At 45.6% G+C, this 14019-nt stretch overlaps 1 protein-coding gene across 2 annotated transcripts; it reads right to left on the reverse strand.

Moving 5' to 3' along the window:
• Positions 1 to 163: 163 nt before the first annotated feature.
• rgma (repulsive guidance molecule BMP co-receptor a) lies at positions 164 to 11087 on the reverse strand. Of its 2 annotated transcripts, XM_078082624.1 has the most exons (5): positions 7040 to 7110; positions 6970 to 7009; positions 6738 to 6853; positions 4623 to 5158; positions 164 to 2880 (listed from the first exon to the last, which is right to left on the reverse strand). In XM_078082624.1, exons 3-5 carry the CDS (start codon positions 6817 to 6819, stop codon positions 2179 to 2181), a joined length of 1320 nt encoding a protein of 439 aa, XP_077938750.1. In that variant the 5' UTR covers positions 6820 to 6853; positions 6970 to 7009; positions 7040 to 7110; the 3' UTR covers positions 164 to 2178. The 2 variants fall into 2 exon arrangements, with proteins under 2 accessions (XP_077938750.1, XP_040019013.2); XM_040163079.2 differs by lacking the exons at positions 6970 to 7009; positions 7040 to 7110 and adding an exon at positions 10434 to 11087.
• Positions 11088 to 14019: the final 2932 nt, after the last annotated feature.

Below are 14019 nucleotides of genomic sequence, written 5' to 3' on the forward strand. Positions count from 1 at the left end.
GTGTCAGTTTAAGTTAATTTATCTACAATCTTCAGCCTAATAGATCAGATTATAAAATCAATCAACGTCTTACCACAAACATTTGTTCTCATCCAGCGCCACGTCTCTGCAGCAGGGGGCAGTGGAACACTGCACATTATTACAACAGAAACAAGACACCTGATTAAACAAGACATTTTCTTTTATTCAATAAATAATTTACATTATAAACAGCTGGCGTGTGGCACCACATTCACTTTACATACAAACAGCTTGATCTTTCTGGCATTTTCAGTAATTTGAAAACTCTTTTCTACCATTACAAGTCTGAGAGAAATTCAAATGAAATAAGAGCTAAATGGAAAAGAAAACATAAAGTGCTTTAAACTCAAAAACCTGAACACCCCATGAATATGCATTTAGCTTCTTTCTTTTTTCCCCTCCTTAAATGTAAAGTGATGACAACCAGCATTTTATCACTTCATCCGTAACTACTAGGCGGGTAAACTGGATGAAGTAAAGAATATTTTGCCCTGTGGTGTTCATGTTTTTGCAAGAAAATCCCTTTTTAAATAAAAAAAATTAAAAGAAAATGTTCACATTCACCGAAACATCTGATGTACAAAACGAGTGATTAATTCCAAACACAACAAAATACAAATTCCAACTCACCAAACGTATGTACAACCTCACATTTCAAATGTAGAACTATATACTGTAAATCTCACAACACAATCTATTAACACAAGATTCCACATTACAATCATTTGTTTTGTGTGAGCTTTTTTGTTGTTGTTGTCAAACTGCACCATAACGTGTTCCTAATAGCAGCAGTAAGGTCTGCCAAACACTTCAGTGTAGAGGATGAATGACGTTGAAACGCTGTCACAGTAGTGCCTGTATCTGCACCGGGGACTCGTGGCACCAGAGTGGCCAACGGAAACGCTTTCGGGACACACGAGAAAAGCAAAAAAAAAAAAAGGTGCGACTGCTAAAACCCAAACTACTGCCGCTGCTCAGACGTTGGCACGGGGGACGGGGGACGGGGAGACCACTGTCAGGTCTACGAAAATGCTCAACCTGCTGGAGAGGGACGTCTTTACAGCGAACACCAACAGCATCCACACCACAGACTCCGAATCCAGAGTTAAATTCACAAAATGCCGCCCGAGGGGTGTTGGGGTGTGACGGTGTGACGGGTCGCTGTACATCCTGTGAACGCCGCGTGCACAATAAAGGTACATCAAGCAACATTCACATTACAGACGTAGAAATACAAAACACGGCCTGAACAACGGGGTGATGGTCTGTAAGACACAGAAAAGAGATTTGTATTATTATTATCATCTTTTTTTTTTTGGAACTCTCTACTTGGCAGACCGAGGCCGTATTCACCGAGCGCCTCGTCTTTTCAATTTTAGAAATTTGGGGTTCTATAGACATGGGAATAATGTCTTCTGGAACCGCACAATGCACATAATTAACCACAGATGCTTCGGCACACATATTTTACTAACGCACACTCTCTCTCTCTCTCACACACACACACACACACACAATTATATTACAATATGACCCATTAATCTCCGCAGCAGACGACTGGAGACGCTGCTCTGACATAGTTTTGGCTGAGTGCTTCCTCCAAAAAGGCTCGGGCCTTTTCCAAAGCTGGAAACTAATCAAACATGGAGCAGCTTCTGGCTTTAGGTTAACAAAAGCCCCTGTCAGGTCCTCTCGCTCTGCCACATGAGCCTGGGAGAGCTCCACTGGCTCGGCACCAATGGGTGGATCAGCAGAGGGAGGATCAGCGAACTTCTGTCTGCAAAAGATCATCTCGTGCGGCTTCCACTAGACACGCAGGCCCGGTGAGAATGTGGGACTTAATCCGGGAGGTGGACATCCTGAGCTCGGGAGAAGCCTCGGCTCTCTCACCGCCGCTGTCATCAAAGACCCGTCCGTATGAACCAGCTAAACACATGTGATGATGGGTGGGAGTACGGCGACCTCCTCCTCGTCATTGCGCAGGAGTCAACACATCGGGATGAGCCTCGGGGGAGAGGGGGGGGGGGGGGGAGGAACCTGACTGGCGAGCCACCAGAAGCGGAGGAGACGAGAGGGCGACACGGCGACGGTACTCTAACAACTCACTGACGAAAACACCATGAAGATACTGCCGTAACGCGGCCATGGACCAACTGTTCAGCATTCAACCCACAGGAGGACGGCCAGGACGCTGAGGAGGAGGAGGAGAAGTGGGAGAAACCCGTCGCCCCCCCGGCCTGCGTTGCTCATCAAAGCGTCCTTTTCAAAGATGTGGTATCTCTTGCTGTTGGAGTGGAGCATTTTTACATCCTCAAAGGCGTAGTAGGCCGCCATGGTGAAGTTTATGTCTCCGGAGGAGAGCAGGTCGAACACGCAGGAATGAAAGTACAGGTCCTCCACCGGGAGCCGCTCCTTGCACTTGGCCTTGGCGGACTGATAGGTGAAGCCGCGCGGCGCCCCCTCGCCGCCCCTGGCCCGGCCCGCGCCGTGGGCCTCCGCCGCTCGGGCCTTGAGGTTGCGGAAGTCGATGCGCTGGTTGGCCGGGCAACCGTGGAGACACAGGTACAGGTCCTGGTCGTCGTCGCCCTCCTCCACCGAGTTCACCACCTCCTCCGGCATCCGCACGGCAAAGGTCAGGTAACGGCCCACCTGCCGCACCACTATGGTCGTTCCGATGTACCGGGCCTGAATCTCCACGTGCTGCCCGGGAACCTTCTCCACCACCCGCAGAGTGTTCGCTCCGTGCCGGTCACCTCCGTTCTTGGAGCCGTCCGCGAACGCAGCCGGCAGCTCGTCCGTCTCCGCGTGGTACATCTTCTGGTCCACGCATTCCTGGAAGTTCTTGAAGATGATGGTCAGCTGCGAGAGAACCAGACCCAAAAAAAGAAGACGTTTTCAGCACGGATATTCATGCGTGTTTGCCTTTCTTATGAATGTAGGTATGTAGACGTTGGTGGCTGAAATGCCAGCAAAGTGCAGTCAATGCAAACATCAGACTTTTTTTCCCCTTTTTAAACTGAAATGCTTAGAAATGTGCGCTATATGAGCCACCCGCCCCGCTTAAGAGTCCTATTTCAGCAACTGGCTCAGCGAGGTGGAGGCAAAGGTAAAAAAAAAAAAAAACACACACACACGGTCTCGGGCCATGTAAAATCAGGCTTCAGTCTGCAGACACAAAGACGGTCCATTCATGGCGCTGAGAAACCTGCGGGTGAACCCCCAGAACTATGCTGCGGGGGGGTGAGGGGGGGGGTGGCCGTCGGCCCGGACAGAGCAATACGCTCAGCAGCTAATTAAGGGAGACTGCCCAGGACTCCCCAAGCCGGGTTCCACCAGGACACCAATGAGCCATTGTCAGAGCGGCGATGGCAGGAGAGCCGAGGGACTGATGTCCGCTGGCTTGTGACCGAGGAGGGGGGGGGGAGGTCGGAGGGGAGGGGGGAGGGTCATACAGAATACGCAAATAGCTTGACAATTTATCTGTTGTACCAATTCAGTCTCAACAACCCCCCCTCGGGTAGGATTCCTTCCTAAAAACGGTCGGACACAGCTCTGCTATGTCAGATCTTCTAGCAGAGGGGGTCTTGTTTGCACAGGTGGCGTTCGCGTCAGAGATGTTTTCCCTTTGTCCAGAATAAAAAACAGTTGTCTCATTTGCTTCCAAGAAAAGCATTAAAAAGCTTTAAGCTTACAAATACTTAATTAGGGTATCATTAAGAAACCGTAATTGCAGATAATTATGCTCACTACAAATGTACCGGAGGACAAAATGCTCCCGCTGTACGATCGGACTAAATACCTCCGTTACGAGGCCGTGCAAAGTGGCCGAGCTCTTAATCATTGCCGTTGAAACTTTGCCAAAGCTGGAAGAGCGCCGAGTGCAAATACTCCTACTTCTCTGCTTTGACCTCAAAGTTCTACTGAAAGTCATTTCAGGGGCAGAAATCCCAACGGACCCAATGCGCCATTTAGCAAAACAACAATTAACGAGGAATGCACGGTTAATACGGCTATGAAAGGAAATCGATTAGAATTTGACTGTAGTTCAGTGCAGACGCAACCCGTCCTAATTTAATGAGCTCAGTGGGACGCAGACTGGAAGCAGGGCAAACATCAGCGGGAGCTGGAAGAAGTCAAAAATGGAGCCTCGTGTCAACATTTAATGCAGCACTGCTGTTGTAATACGAACATATCATTTATAAAGCTTATCAGGATCTTGGAGCCAGGTTTGGATTCAGTATCTGTCAAAGTGGAGCTCATCCAAACACTAACCAGAGTCCACGGTTTGACAGAGAAGCCGAAACAGACCACGTAAAAGGAGACTCATTCGAACCAAAATATGAAAAAGTAAGAAGATCTGTTGCAACAAACACTTAATGTCAATGCATCAAAGCGCAACTATAATCTACATTAGCCCGGATTTTAGTTTTTTGACTGTCCAACAGTAAAAATTCAATGTAAAACAACAATAAATCAATATTTCCATCAGAGGAGCCAGAACCAATCAGATGAGTCGGTAAATGAAAATACTGGTTAAATGCAGCTCCGGGTTAATTCAGTTACTTTTTTGCCTGCAGGACGAAAAGAAAAAGGACCCCCACCTTGCTCGTGGCGGTGGCCAAGGAGCCCGGCACCACGGGAGTGTTGGTCACCTGGACCGACAGGTACTTGTTGTGGATGAGCGGCCAGGCCCCCTCCACCTTACACGTCTGGAAGTCATCCCCGAACGTCCGCAGGTGGGGGTCCCCGAAGAAGCCGCAGTGGGTGTAGTTGGGCGGCGCCGTGTTGCGGCTGAGGCTGCGCTCGTAGTGGCACACCTCCGGCCCGTCCGAGCGCTCCTGGCTGTCGGGCTGCTGCTGCTGCGGCGGCGGCGGCGGCAGCAGCGGCGGGGGGGGAGGGGTGTGGGCGCGGGGCTGGGACGTGGGCCCCTCCCGGGAGCAGTTGTGTTGGCTCATCAGATCCTCGATGCCATGCTGGGCCGAGTGGAACGCCAGGTCCCCCCTGCAGGTCCGGGCGGTGCGGCGCACGCAGCCGTTGTACGCCCGCAGCGCCGTGCAGAACTCCTCCTCGGGGCCGGAGCTCGAGGTGGAGGCCCAGAACTCGGAGTTACACCGGAGTATCTTGCACTGCAGGCTCGCTGTCGGTGGGGGGGGGGCGAATGCAGGATGAATAAGAGAAGGGCGGCTACTGGTCATTTAGAAACTTTGGCTGCTGTTGATGATAGTTTTAAAGCGGAGATTTAAATAATGGAGTCTTTAAAACAAGAATAAACATTCACAGCCGTTGTGGTGAAGGCCGCAGTGAAAAGTTGTAAACCTCAAATAAAACGCTTTTTGATTATAACAAAGTAGGAACTTTTCTTCACATTCTTTGTGTGGCATCTGGTTTAAATTTGAAAAACACTCGTATGGCAGAAACGGGAAGAAAAATAAAAGGCCCCCATTCTATAGGTTTAAACTTTTCACATCATGGAGCATTTCTCTGTTCAAGTAGTGAACACGACACACTACGGCAAACCTTTGACACCTATTGGGGAAAATCCTTATCCACACCTTTAGTGACAGCAAACACTACTGATGGGAGATTGATGTGTCCGAGCTTTATTGTGCCTTGTTGTCACGCAGTGTTTGACTAGAATTACTTTGACTAATAAAGAATTGATTTGAATTAGCTGTAAGAAGTTTCACAAACGGTCTCAAAGTGGGGAAAAGCCATATCGACACTTTGAAGTAATACTTTACTCCAACCCAGCGGCCATTCGATAGGAGGCCATAAACTAATCTCGATCTCAACAGTTAGTGCATTATCACTTCGTTGTTTGATTTAAGAGGGAAACTGATAGGAGTTTGAAGAACACGCAATGTGAGCTGAAAAAAAAAACGTGTCCCCACTGCAAAAAGTGACCGACGGCAATGGTCAAATTATTATTAAGCATATTGAGTTGATATAAAACGCAAAAGTGTCTAATGTAATGCTACATTTTCGCTACAATAGTTCACGGGGTCCGTTAAAGATATTCTCAATAAATCACAACCCATGAAAGTAGGATTTCCAGCCTAATTTAAAGTCAAGGAGCCGCTGCAAACTGCCGAGATGTTCACCATCCCCCAAACACAGAAGGAGTTGGCGGCTCCAAAATGAGACGTCTCACTTTGTTTCCTATTTCTCGGATAAAAATAAAGGGAAAACAAGTTGCTCTAAGTACTCAAATGTTGTGCTGCGTGGTCGTTTCCTTTCCCGCATGTTGCAATATCACAACACGTGAACCTTTCACAGCCGCCTGCACGTAGTTTAAACACTTCGGCACAGATCGCGGTAATCTAGATTGCAGTGGATTATAATCAGTGTTTATTTGAGTTTGACTGGAACTCTAGGAGATATGTATACATATATCGATATTTTTTACATCGAATTGCGAAATTGAGCAAAATTTGTTTCGTTTTTGTTGCTGAAACTCAAGATGAATTATGATATTAGTTAAACATTACTGCTATAAATACTGACCGAACCTGGCAACCTATAGTGACCGAACCTGGCAACCTTTCTTCCCAAGGTGAAAAAAAAGTAGTTTGTCGCCTTTAAACCGGCCACGTAATGAGTTATAAAGTTTAAAATGTAACATTAACCAACGTTACTAACTTTAGGTCTACCTTTAAAAAAACAACAATAATAAAACTTTCGCTTTTAAACTTGAAAGTGAAAAAGTCGCATCTTACCGGAGGGGAAGAGCGAGAGAAACACCGCCAGGACTCTGCACACGTCAAGCGCCGAGGGTCTCCCTCTTTCCCCCATAACCATCCATCCAGCTCGGGGTCGCGCTTCGCTCCTCTCCCTGGTCCACCCGGGTGAAGGAAGGGCAGAGGAGAAGAGTTAGAGCCCCCGGGTCCCCCGTTCACAAAAAACCACAAACCAAGTCCCCGAAAGAGGTCCGCGGTGCCGTCATCTCACCAGCAGCCTGTTGAGGAGTGAGAAGTGTCGTCTCCCCCCCTCTCTCTCTCTTTTTCTCCCCCCTCTCTCTCTCTTTCTCTCTTTGTCTCCCCCCTCTCTCTCTCCACCTCGCTTGGCCACTCGGTGCGGGACGGCCGGGCTGGAGGCAGCCAGGCAATCCGTCTTCCCTTTTAGGGAGTGTCGAGGAGGGGAGCAGCCTCCGTGGGCCGCAGGACACGCGGAACCAATCACGTGCTGCCTGCTTCTGCCCCTACATTAAACTTTTTTTTTTTTTTAAAAGCCCCAATACCCCTCAGCCAGACTCGGGTTACAAGCCAACGACCCGCCAGGTGCCGACACCACGAGGCACTAATACGACAGGTCCGACGTCAGAACGACCACGTGCGATGTAAGCAAGCGTCCCATTAATCGTCACAGAGCGGATCTGATGTTACTTTTGTGCTTAAAATGGTGTCTGCGAGCCAAGTTGTTCTTTTCAACTCCACAGAGGTCGACTGGTTCACACCCAAACATCCCAAACAACATTTATTTGACCTTCCAGTGGAGATACTACAGGTTCAGAAGATTCATTCAATCTGGCTGATGTTGGATTAATTAAAGACAAATTGATGGACAAGAAACTGAGAATATTCCCATTTGATGAAACGGAGAAGCCAAAAAACTCACAACTGTAGATTTCACCAAGGGAAACACATATGGAATTTGATCAAGGTTTATTATATGTATGTATACTATCGTTTCACTAACGATGAAACTGCTTTCTGTTTTATTGATTATTTATGGGTTTACATCATAACATTTGAGACGATTGTGAAGAGTGGCCATCACAATTTCCCAAAACTGCCAACACATGGTTCACCCTGACAGCCGTACTAAACCCAAAGATTTCTAAATGAAATACAAAACCACAAATCAAAGTGTCTGACAGGGTGCAACAACAGATTGCTGATTAACCAACCGTCAATACAGTTGCATGTCAATTTTCTGTTGTTTGACAAATGTATTAATTGCCAACAGTTTCATCGCTTCAGACGTACAAACGTCAAAGGCAAGAATGAAAGAAAGCGCTATTCCAATCCATCTGGCATTTAAAAAAAAAAAAGAAACATTGTTAATTATGGCTTTAATTATTTGATTGTGACATTTGGTTGTTAAATTCCTGCAAAAACACCAAGAATATGAGCAGTTTGTTCTCACCGATCGCTACAGAGTTGGAAAGGACATTGTACTCCTTGCTGATGGCAATATTTAACTTGCAAAACAAACCGCGATGCCTCGCCTTAGTTCAAACGGCACATGAAGCAATCAAAGCCGTTACCGCAGTGCACGCAGGTCGACACATCAGCAACGAAGAATGCAGGACGTCTAATAGAGTGGGCCTATTTAATGCACGCTAAAGGACTTGAATACATTCCAACAAGGAGCAGGCTGTGACCCCCCGTCCTCTAAAAGGCGTGACACCACCTTCTTTGATTGCCTTGTCTAAAAGACACATCACTGCAGTCTTTCACTGCCGTTTGTAGCAAAATAACAGCATGCACACAGGTGGACGCACACTCAGGTCATGGCTGGCTGTACAGTATTTTTCCACCGTGCGGCGAACGTCTCTGTGAATGCTTGCTGTCCCTCTCGTGGATGATGGATACGTTCCTGCACAATGAGGTCTGAGCCTACACACGTTTTCAACAAGGGTGGCCCCGTGCAGACCGATGCGCCGTGCTTTCACATCTGAAGCGTACCGCTGAGACTGTGAGGCGTGAGCTTGCACCGCTTTGGCGGCTTTTAGCAGCGACCGTGTAGATGTAGGGTTAGGGTTAGGGTTAATGTGACTGATTTGCAGGTTTGTGGATTGTTTCCATAAGATCTGGAAAGTAGATGGTGCAGATATCAGATTTGAAACCTGTTGCAGCAACGGTGTCCGTTCATTACGTACTGAAGAGATGTGGATTGTCGTCTTGTTGATAAATAATCTTTAGCCGATTTACAATAAGCTAATACTTAGTGGTCATGCATTTCTGATAACACAATAGTTGTATAGGAATAGGAATGAGATATTTAGAGATTCTTGTGCATGACAGTGATCTTTTGTTTATTGATTACAACTTATTTTGACGTCTACAATCCATTTATTCATTTAGCACCTACACATTCCTTATTCTGTATGAAATATCAGATTTTAACTACAGTCTATTAGTAGATTAGTCAATTGTCAACTATCTCGATGGCAAAAATGTCAACCACCCCGTGGTCTCAGCTTGGCAAATGCAAAGATTCACTAATGTTCTCAATCAATGTCTTTGTGGTTTGGTCTTTTCGTTCGGAGTATAGAAGCAATATGAATCCCTCATCTTGAGCTCTGACAAATTGTGATACCATATCTGACCCATCTTCTGGAATTCTAATTGACTTAATAATTAAATCAATAGTGCAAGTAATGGTTCTCTGCAGCCTGCCGCCCTAATTCTCTTCACAAAGGCTCATTTGATCAACTTGACTACAGCACCAATTTAAACCGAGGTGGCGTTTCCTCTCTCTTTTCCCTTCAAGCGGTTGCTATCGGCTGTATTTTGTTCTTTGGATGATAGTTTTAGTGTTTGATCGATCAAGCGATTGTTTGATTGGTAATTCATTAAATGAGTTTTATTCAAAATATAATATTTTTTAAATAGCATATGTTGCCACAGGGATTTCAAAGACGCCTCATGCAGATCTTGTGCTTCTCGTGCTGTAAAGGTGACTGATAATTGAACGATAACACGTTCAGTTAATCCAGTGGATGTAATACAATCACGTTTAATGGTGTGCTTTAAATCTCTGTTATCACCAGTCACACCGCTTTTAAATGTTCATACACTGAATATAGTGTATTCCAAGTGCTTTTGGTGCAGCGATTCGTCGCCTCTTTAGTGTTGAATTGTGCACTACATTTGTTTATAGGCATCTGTGTTGATGGTCACAGCGGACTGATCCCCGTTTCCAACAGATGGCGCTTGTTAGGAGCTCCGATATGAAACCTCAAATCATGGCACAAGCGCACATGGCATAACGAGGACATGCCAGACCTGTCATTAAATGAGCTCCTTTGCGCAGCTCGTTTATTGGTCTAATTGCGTGCTGCCGTGCGTAAGTTTGGGGGGGGGGTTGAAAGGTGTAAATCTGCAGGCACGCAGAAGGAGATCATTCATTCGGTGTCAGATAGAAGTCCAGCCTCTAATGCTATTTCTGCCGCATACTTCAATATTTAAAAAAAGGCACGAGCTGGTGGATGCGGGGTTCATGCGTAATGCGTAATAAGTGAAACTTGTTGTTAATATTAAAGAACTCAATCCCCCCCTGGTCGCATATGAACATCTGCATGTCCTCGGACACGGAGACACCGTTTTAAAGCCCCACCCCGACAAGACGCCCTGCGTGAAATACACTGATTATATTGGTTCAAATGATCAAACTAAAGGGGAACCAACCTTGGCGACTGCATGGGCTCTCCACGACTCTGGAGTCCTGCAGGAACCCGGAGGACAGCGAACAGGGGCGAGAGGAGGGGGGAGAGCGAGAGGGAGGGAGACGACTCCTAAGAAATCTCCCCCTTTCAAAAAACGACTCGTCCGGTGTGTCCCTGTAATCCCAAATCAAACGCCCTCGGCTTCTCTCTGAGTGTTGAATCCGCAAATCTGGGCATGATGTCCGCCGATCTTCTTCTCGGTGAAATTAAAGTGTTTTTTTTTGTTTGTTTTCTCTTTAGTTGGGATTCATTTTTATAAAAAAAGAAAGAAAAAAAGACACTTCTCGCACCCGAAGGAGGACTCAGATACCTTCAGCCATCGTGTAACTCATCTGACTATCGGTCGATCGGAAAGGTGGCAATTCAAGTCCAATAATTGCCAGCCAATCTGCGCGTTGAATCCAAATGGTTAGTTATGCTCCACGTCAGGGAGAGAAAAAAGAAAAAGCCCCGAGGGCGAAGCTGCTGCTGCTGCTGCAGCGTGCGGCCGATCTGCTGTCTGGATGTTGTGAAATGGCTCGTTAGAAAGTGTGAGAGAGACAATGATCGCCTCTGCGTGACGCCGCTGTGAGCCCCACATCTCAGCTGTGGACCCCCACCCCCCACTTTTCTCCTCCAAGTTGTTTCCTCTGTGGGAGATGGGAATCCTTCTAGGGTCGAAAAATAGTGAGTTGTACAATGTTAGTTTCTGTTGAAGCAGAAAAAGTAGATCCGTGTAATCTCTGTTTCCACTTTCCTTCAAAGGTCACATGTGCCCTGTTTTCACCTTTTTGACAAAGTAGGGCAATTAATCCTGGACTGAACGACTACTTCATTTACACCTGGCTTTATAATTTAGTGTTTATGTGTGAATGCCCCCCCACATGGCTATAGATCCAGCCCCTCAGTAGATAACCTTTAGCAGACCCTCAACTCTGCAAATCACAGGTTGGAAAAAGACAAATCCATAATAATCAGGATTTAAGGAAGATCAGATGGACAAACACACACATCAGGCAGGAGGGAGGAGGGGGGGGGGGCTGTGCTCAAAGGCATAGAGGGTTGCATGGAGGCTGCACCTGTGTTTTAAGATTAGACTGCATGCAGGAAAATCCCCCCCCCCCCCCTTTCTCCTCCTCAGTCTCCACTGTAAAACATAACTGATTATCTCTGCTCCGGTTTCCCAGAAGACTCACGGCCAGCTGACCCAGAGCCGCAGAGAGACCAGTCCGGTGTTCTTAACTCTGCCAGGGGGCGACCATTGACACAGTCAAGCAGAAAAGGCCATAAATGATAGTAAATGCCCCCCCCCCCGCGTGATGTTGGCACAGAGCCGTCGCATCACATCGTCCAGCAAGAAAGAGACTGACCCCTGTCACCCCCCCCCTCGGAGAAGGCTTCCAGAGGCCTCATCTCCAGCACACACATACCTCGCTGAGGTATTATGGCGAGTTAACAACAGATCTGCTTTACATGTCACCAGATTAGTCAAACACGTTTGTTCGCGCTGCCTGATCGCTTGGGTCTCTCTCCTTCATTTGCTTTTATTAGCAATAGTGATTTTGGTCAGATGAAAAAATAGTTTGAACTTGAACTTTAGTCATTGAACTCAAGTTTGCGGCACTCTTATATAAGAGATTTGACCGCAGCTGTTTGAGATTATAGACAGCATTATTGTGACAAAAAGAAGAGAAATACAGTATGTATAAATATGTATGGAAAAAAAGGAATACATTCTTCCTTTATTTTTAAACAATAGTATTCCCATATCATGTGGAGTTAATTAGATTATACATTTATGTGAAATGTAAGAGCTCAAAACATTACGGCAATTCATTTGATGATCAAACCGTTTAATGTCTTTCCAATTTTAATCTTCAGACTTTCCGTATTTCTTTACCTTATTTGATAATGTTGTAATATAATAATGTGAGTATTTATGACATTTGATGACGGTTTCCAGTCATTTATAAACCAAAAAGTAAACCCCTTTAATGAGAAAATAATTGTGTTGAATCATAACCGCTGGTTACATCTTAAATAAAAGGAAGCACACTGAATTAGTTTTCCTCATAACAGCATCATAAGAGAATGCAAAGTAATTTAGCTTTAAAGGGATATTTTATATTTCTTCAGGCGGGGTTGTGTTGCCAATAAAGGTTGCGATATATGTTTAGATTTCAGACATGAATGATGTTACATTTTTTTAAATAAACTGTGTACTATACATACAAGCATTCAACCGCTGACATATCTGTGGCATAAAATACCGTACAGCTCATACAATGCTTGAAGGAGTTTTGTCTGTTCTGCCACGTTGGTTTTTAACAGGATTGCCAACAACTGCAGCAAATGCTAATGTCTACCTGCTGATTTGATCCTATTCTCATCATAATGTGCATGGCATAATATCCATTCATGTATAAGCCACGCATTGTGTACATGCTTATCCCCCCCGGTGTGGACAGTTGTATTACTCGGCGTGGTATTAAACACTGAATCATATCTTGCAGACCCCACTGAGTAGATCAAATATGACTTAAAGGCCATTTTCATTGTTACAACTGTCCGGTTTAAATGGGGAAATACAGTGAATGAGTGAAAGTGTGTTCAGTGAGGATACAAACTAGTGGGGGAAGTGCGTCCCCCCCCACCACAGTCTCAGTCACCACAAGAAATTCTATTAGGAGGTGATGTGTGGGGCTGCGATACTGAATTACTTCCACTGTCGGAAACAGTGTGAATGCTCGCACATCGGCCCGTCCGTGCACACAGAGGAATGGCCTCGAATGTTCAAAGCCTCATTACACAATCTTTTCTCATTTGTCTTTCTCTTTTTTTTTTCTTCTTCTTCTTCTGTCTTTCTAAAGCCAGACAGCAACCCAGAAAGAATTATGCACACTGTTTAATTCCAGACGCGGACCGAACACGACACAGTGTGTGGAGACGGCGAGACAAATGATTAGCTCCGCTGCTAAACACAACACGTCTCAGGGAGAGACACAACATATCAAGCCAACGTGTTGGGCAGCCCCATTAGTGAATGAATAACTCATTTAGACACTGAATGATCAGAACAATTTATTGACCTGACGGGGTTAAAAAACAAATAAACAGAATGTTGGTGAGAAGCCATGATTCCATTAACATGCAGGAGTCGATACACGCTTGCAAGACAACTGGGGCTTATCTTAATAAAACAGCTGCTTTTTTAATTCCCTGCCTCTGAAATTCTGTGCAAAAAGTGAAAGACTCAGTTTATGAACAGAAAATGAGATTGTGTTTTTCTCCATACAGTGTGACACGCCTTTGCAGCTATTTCATTTATGGTAATTTACAACTAATCAGTCTTAGAAATAATAAGCATTTTTGCAATCAAGCATTCATTTTTATATACTGTCATGAAAACAATGTGGGGTTTTTTTTGGTGCGTTTTACACAGACAATGAAAATAGTTGCTCAAAAATTAGAGTTGGAAATGGCATTTGTCACATTTATTCTTCAGACTACTGACTGTATAGTGTTTGATTTGTCTATGTTAGGAAACCTTTTCTTCTCCCTCACAGCTC

This window comes from Gasterosteus aculeatus, chromosome X (assembly GCF_964276395.1).
Source record: "Gasterosteus aculeatus chromosome X, fGasAcu3.hap1.1, whole genome shotgun sequence".
NCBI lineage: Eukaryota > Metazoa > Chordata > Actinopteri > Perciformes > Gasterosteidae > Gasterosteus > Gasterosteus aculeatus.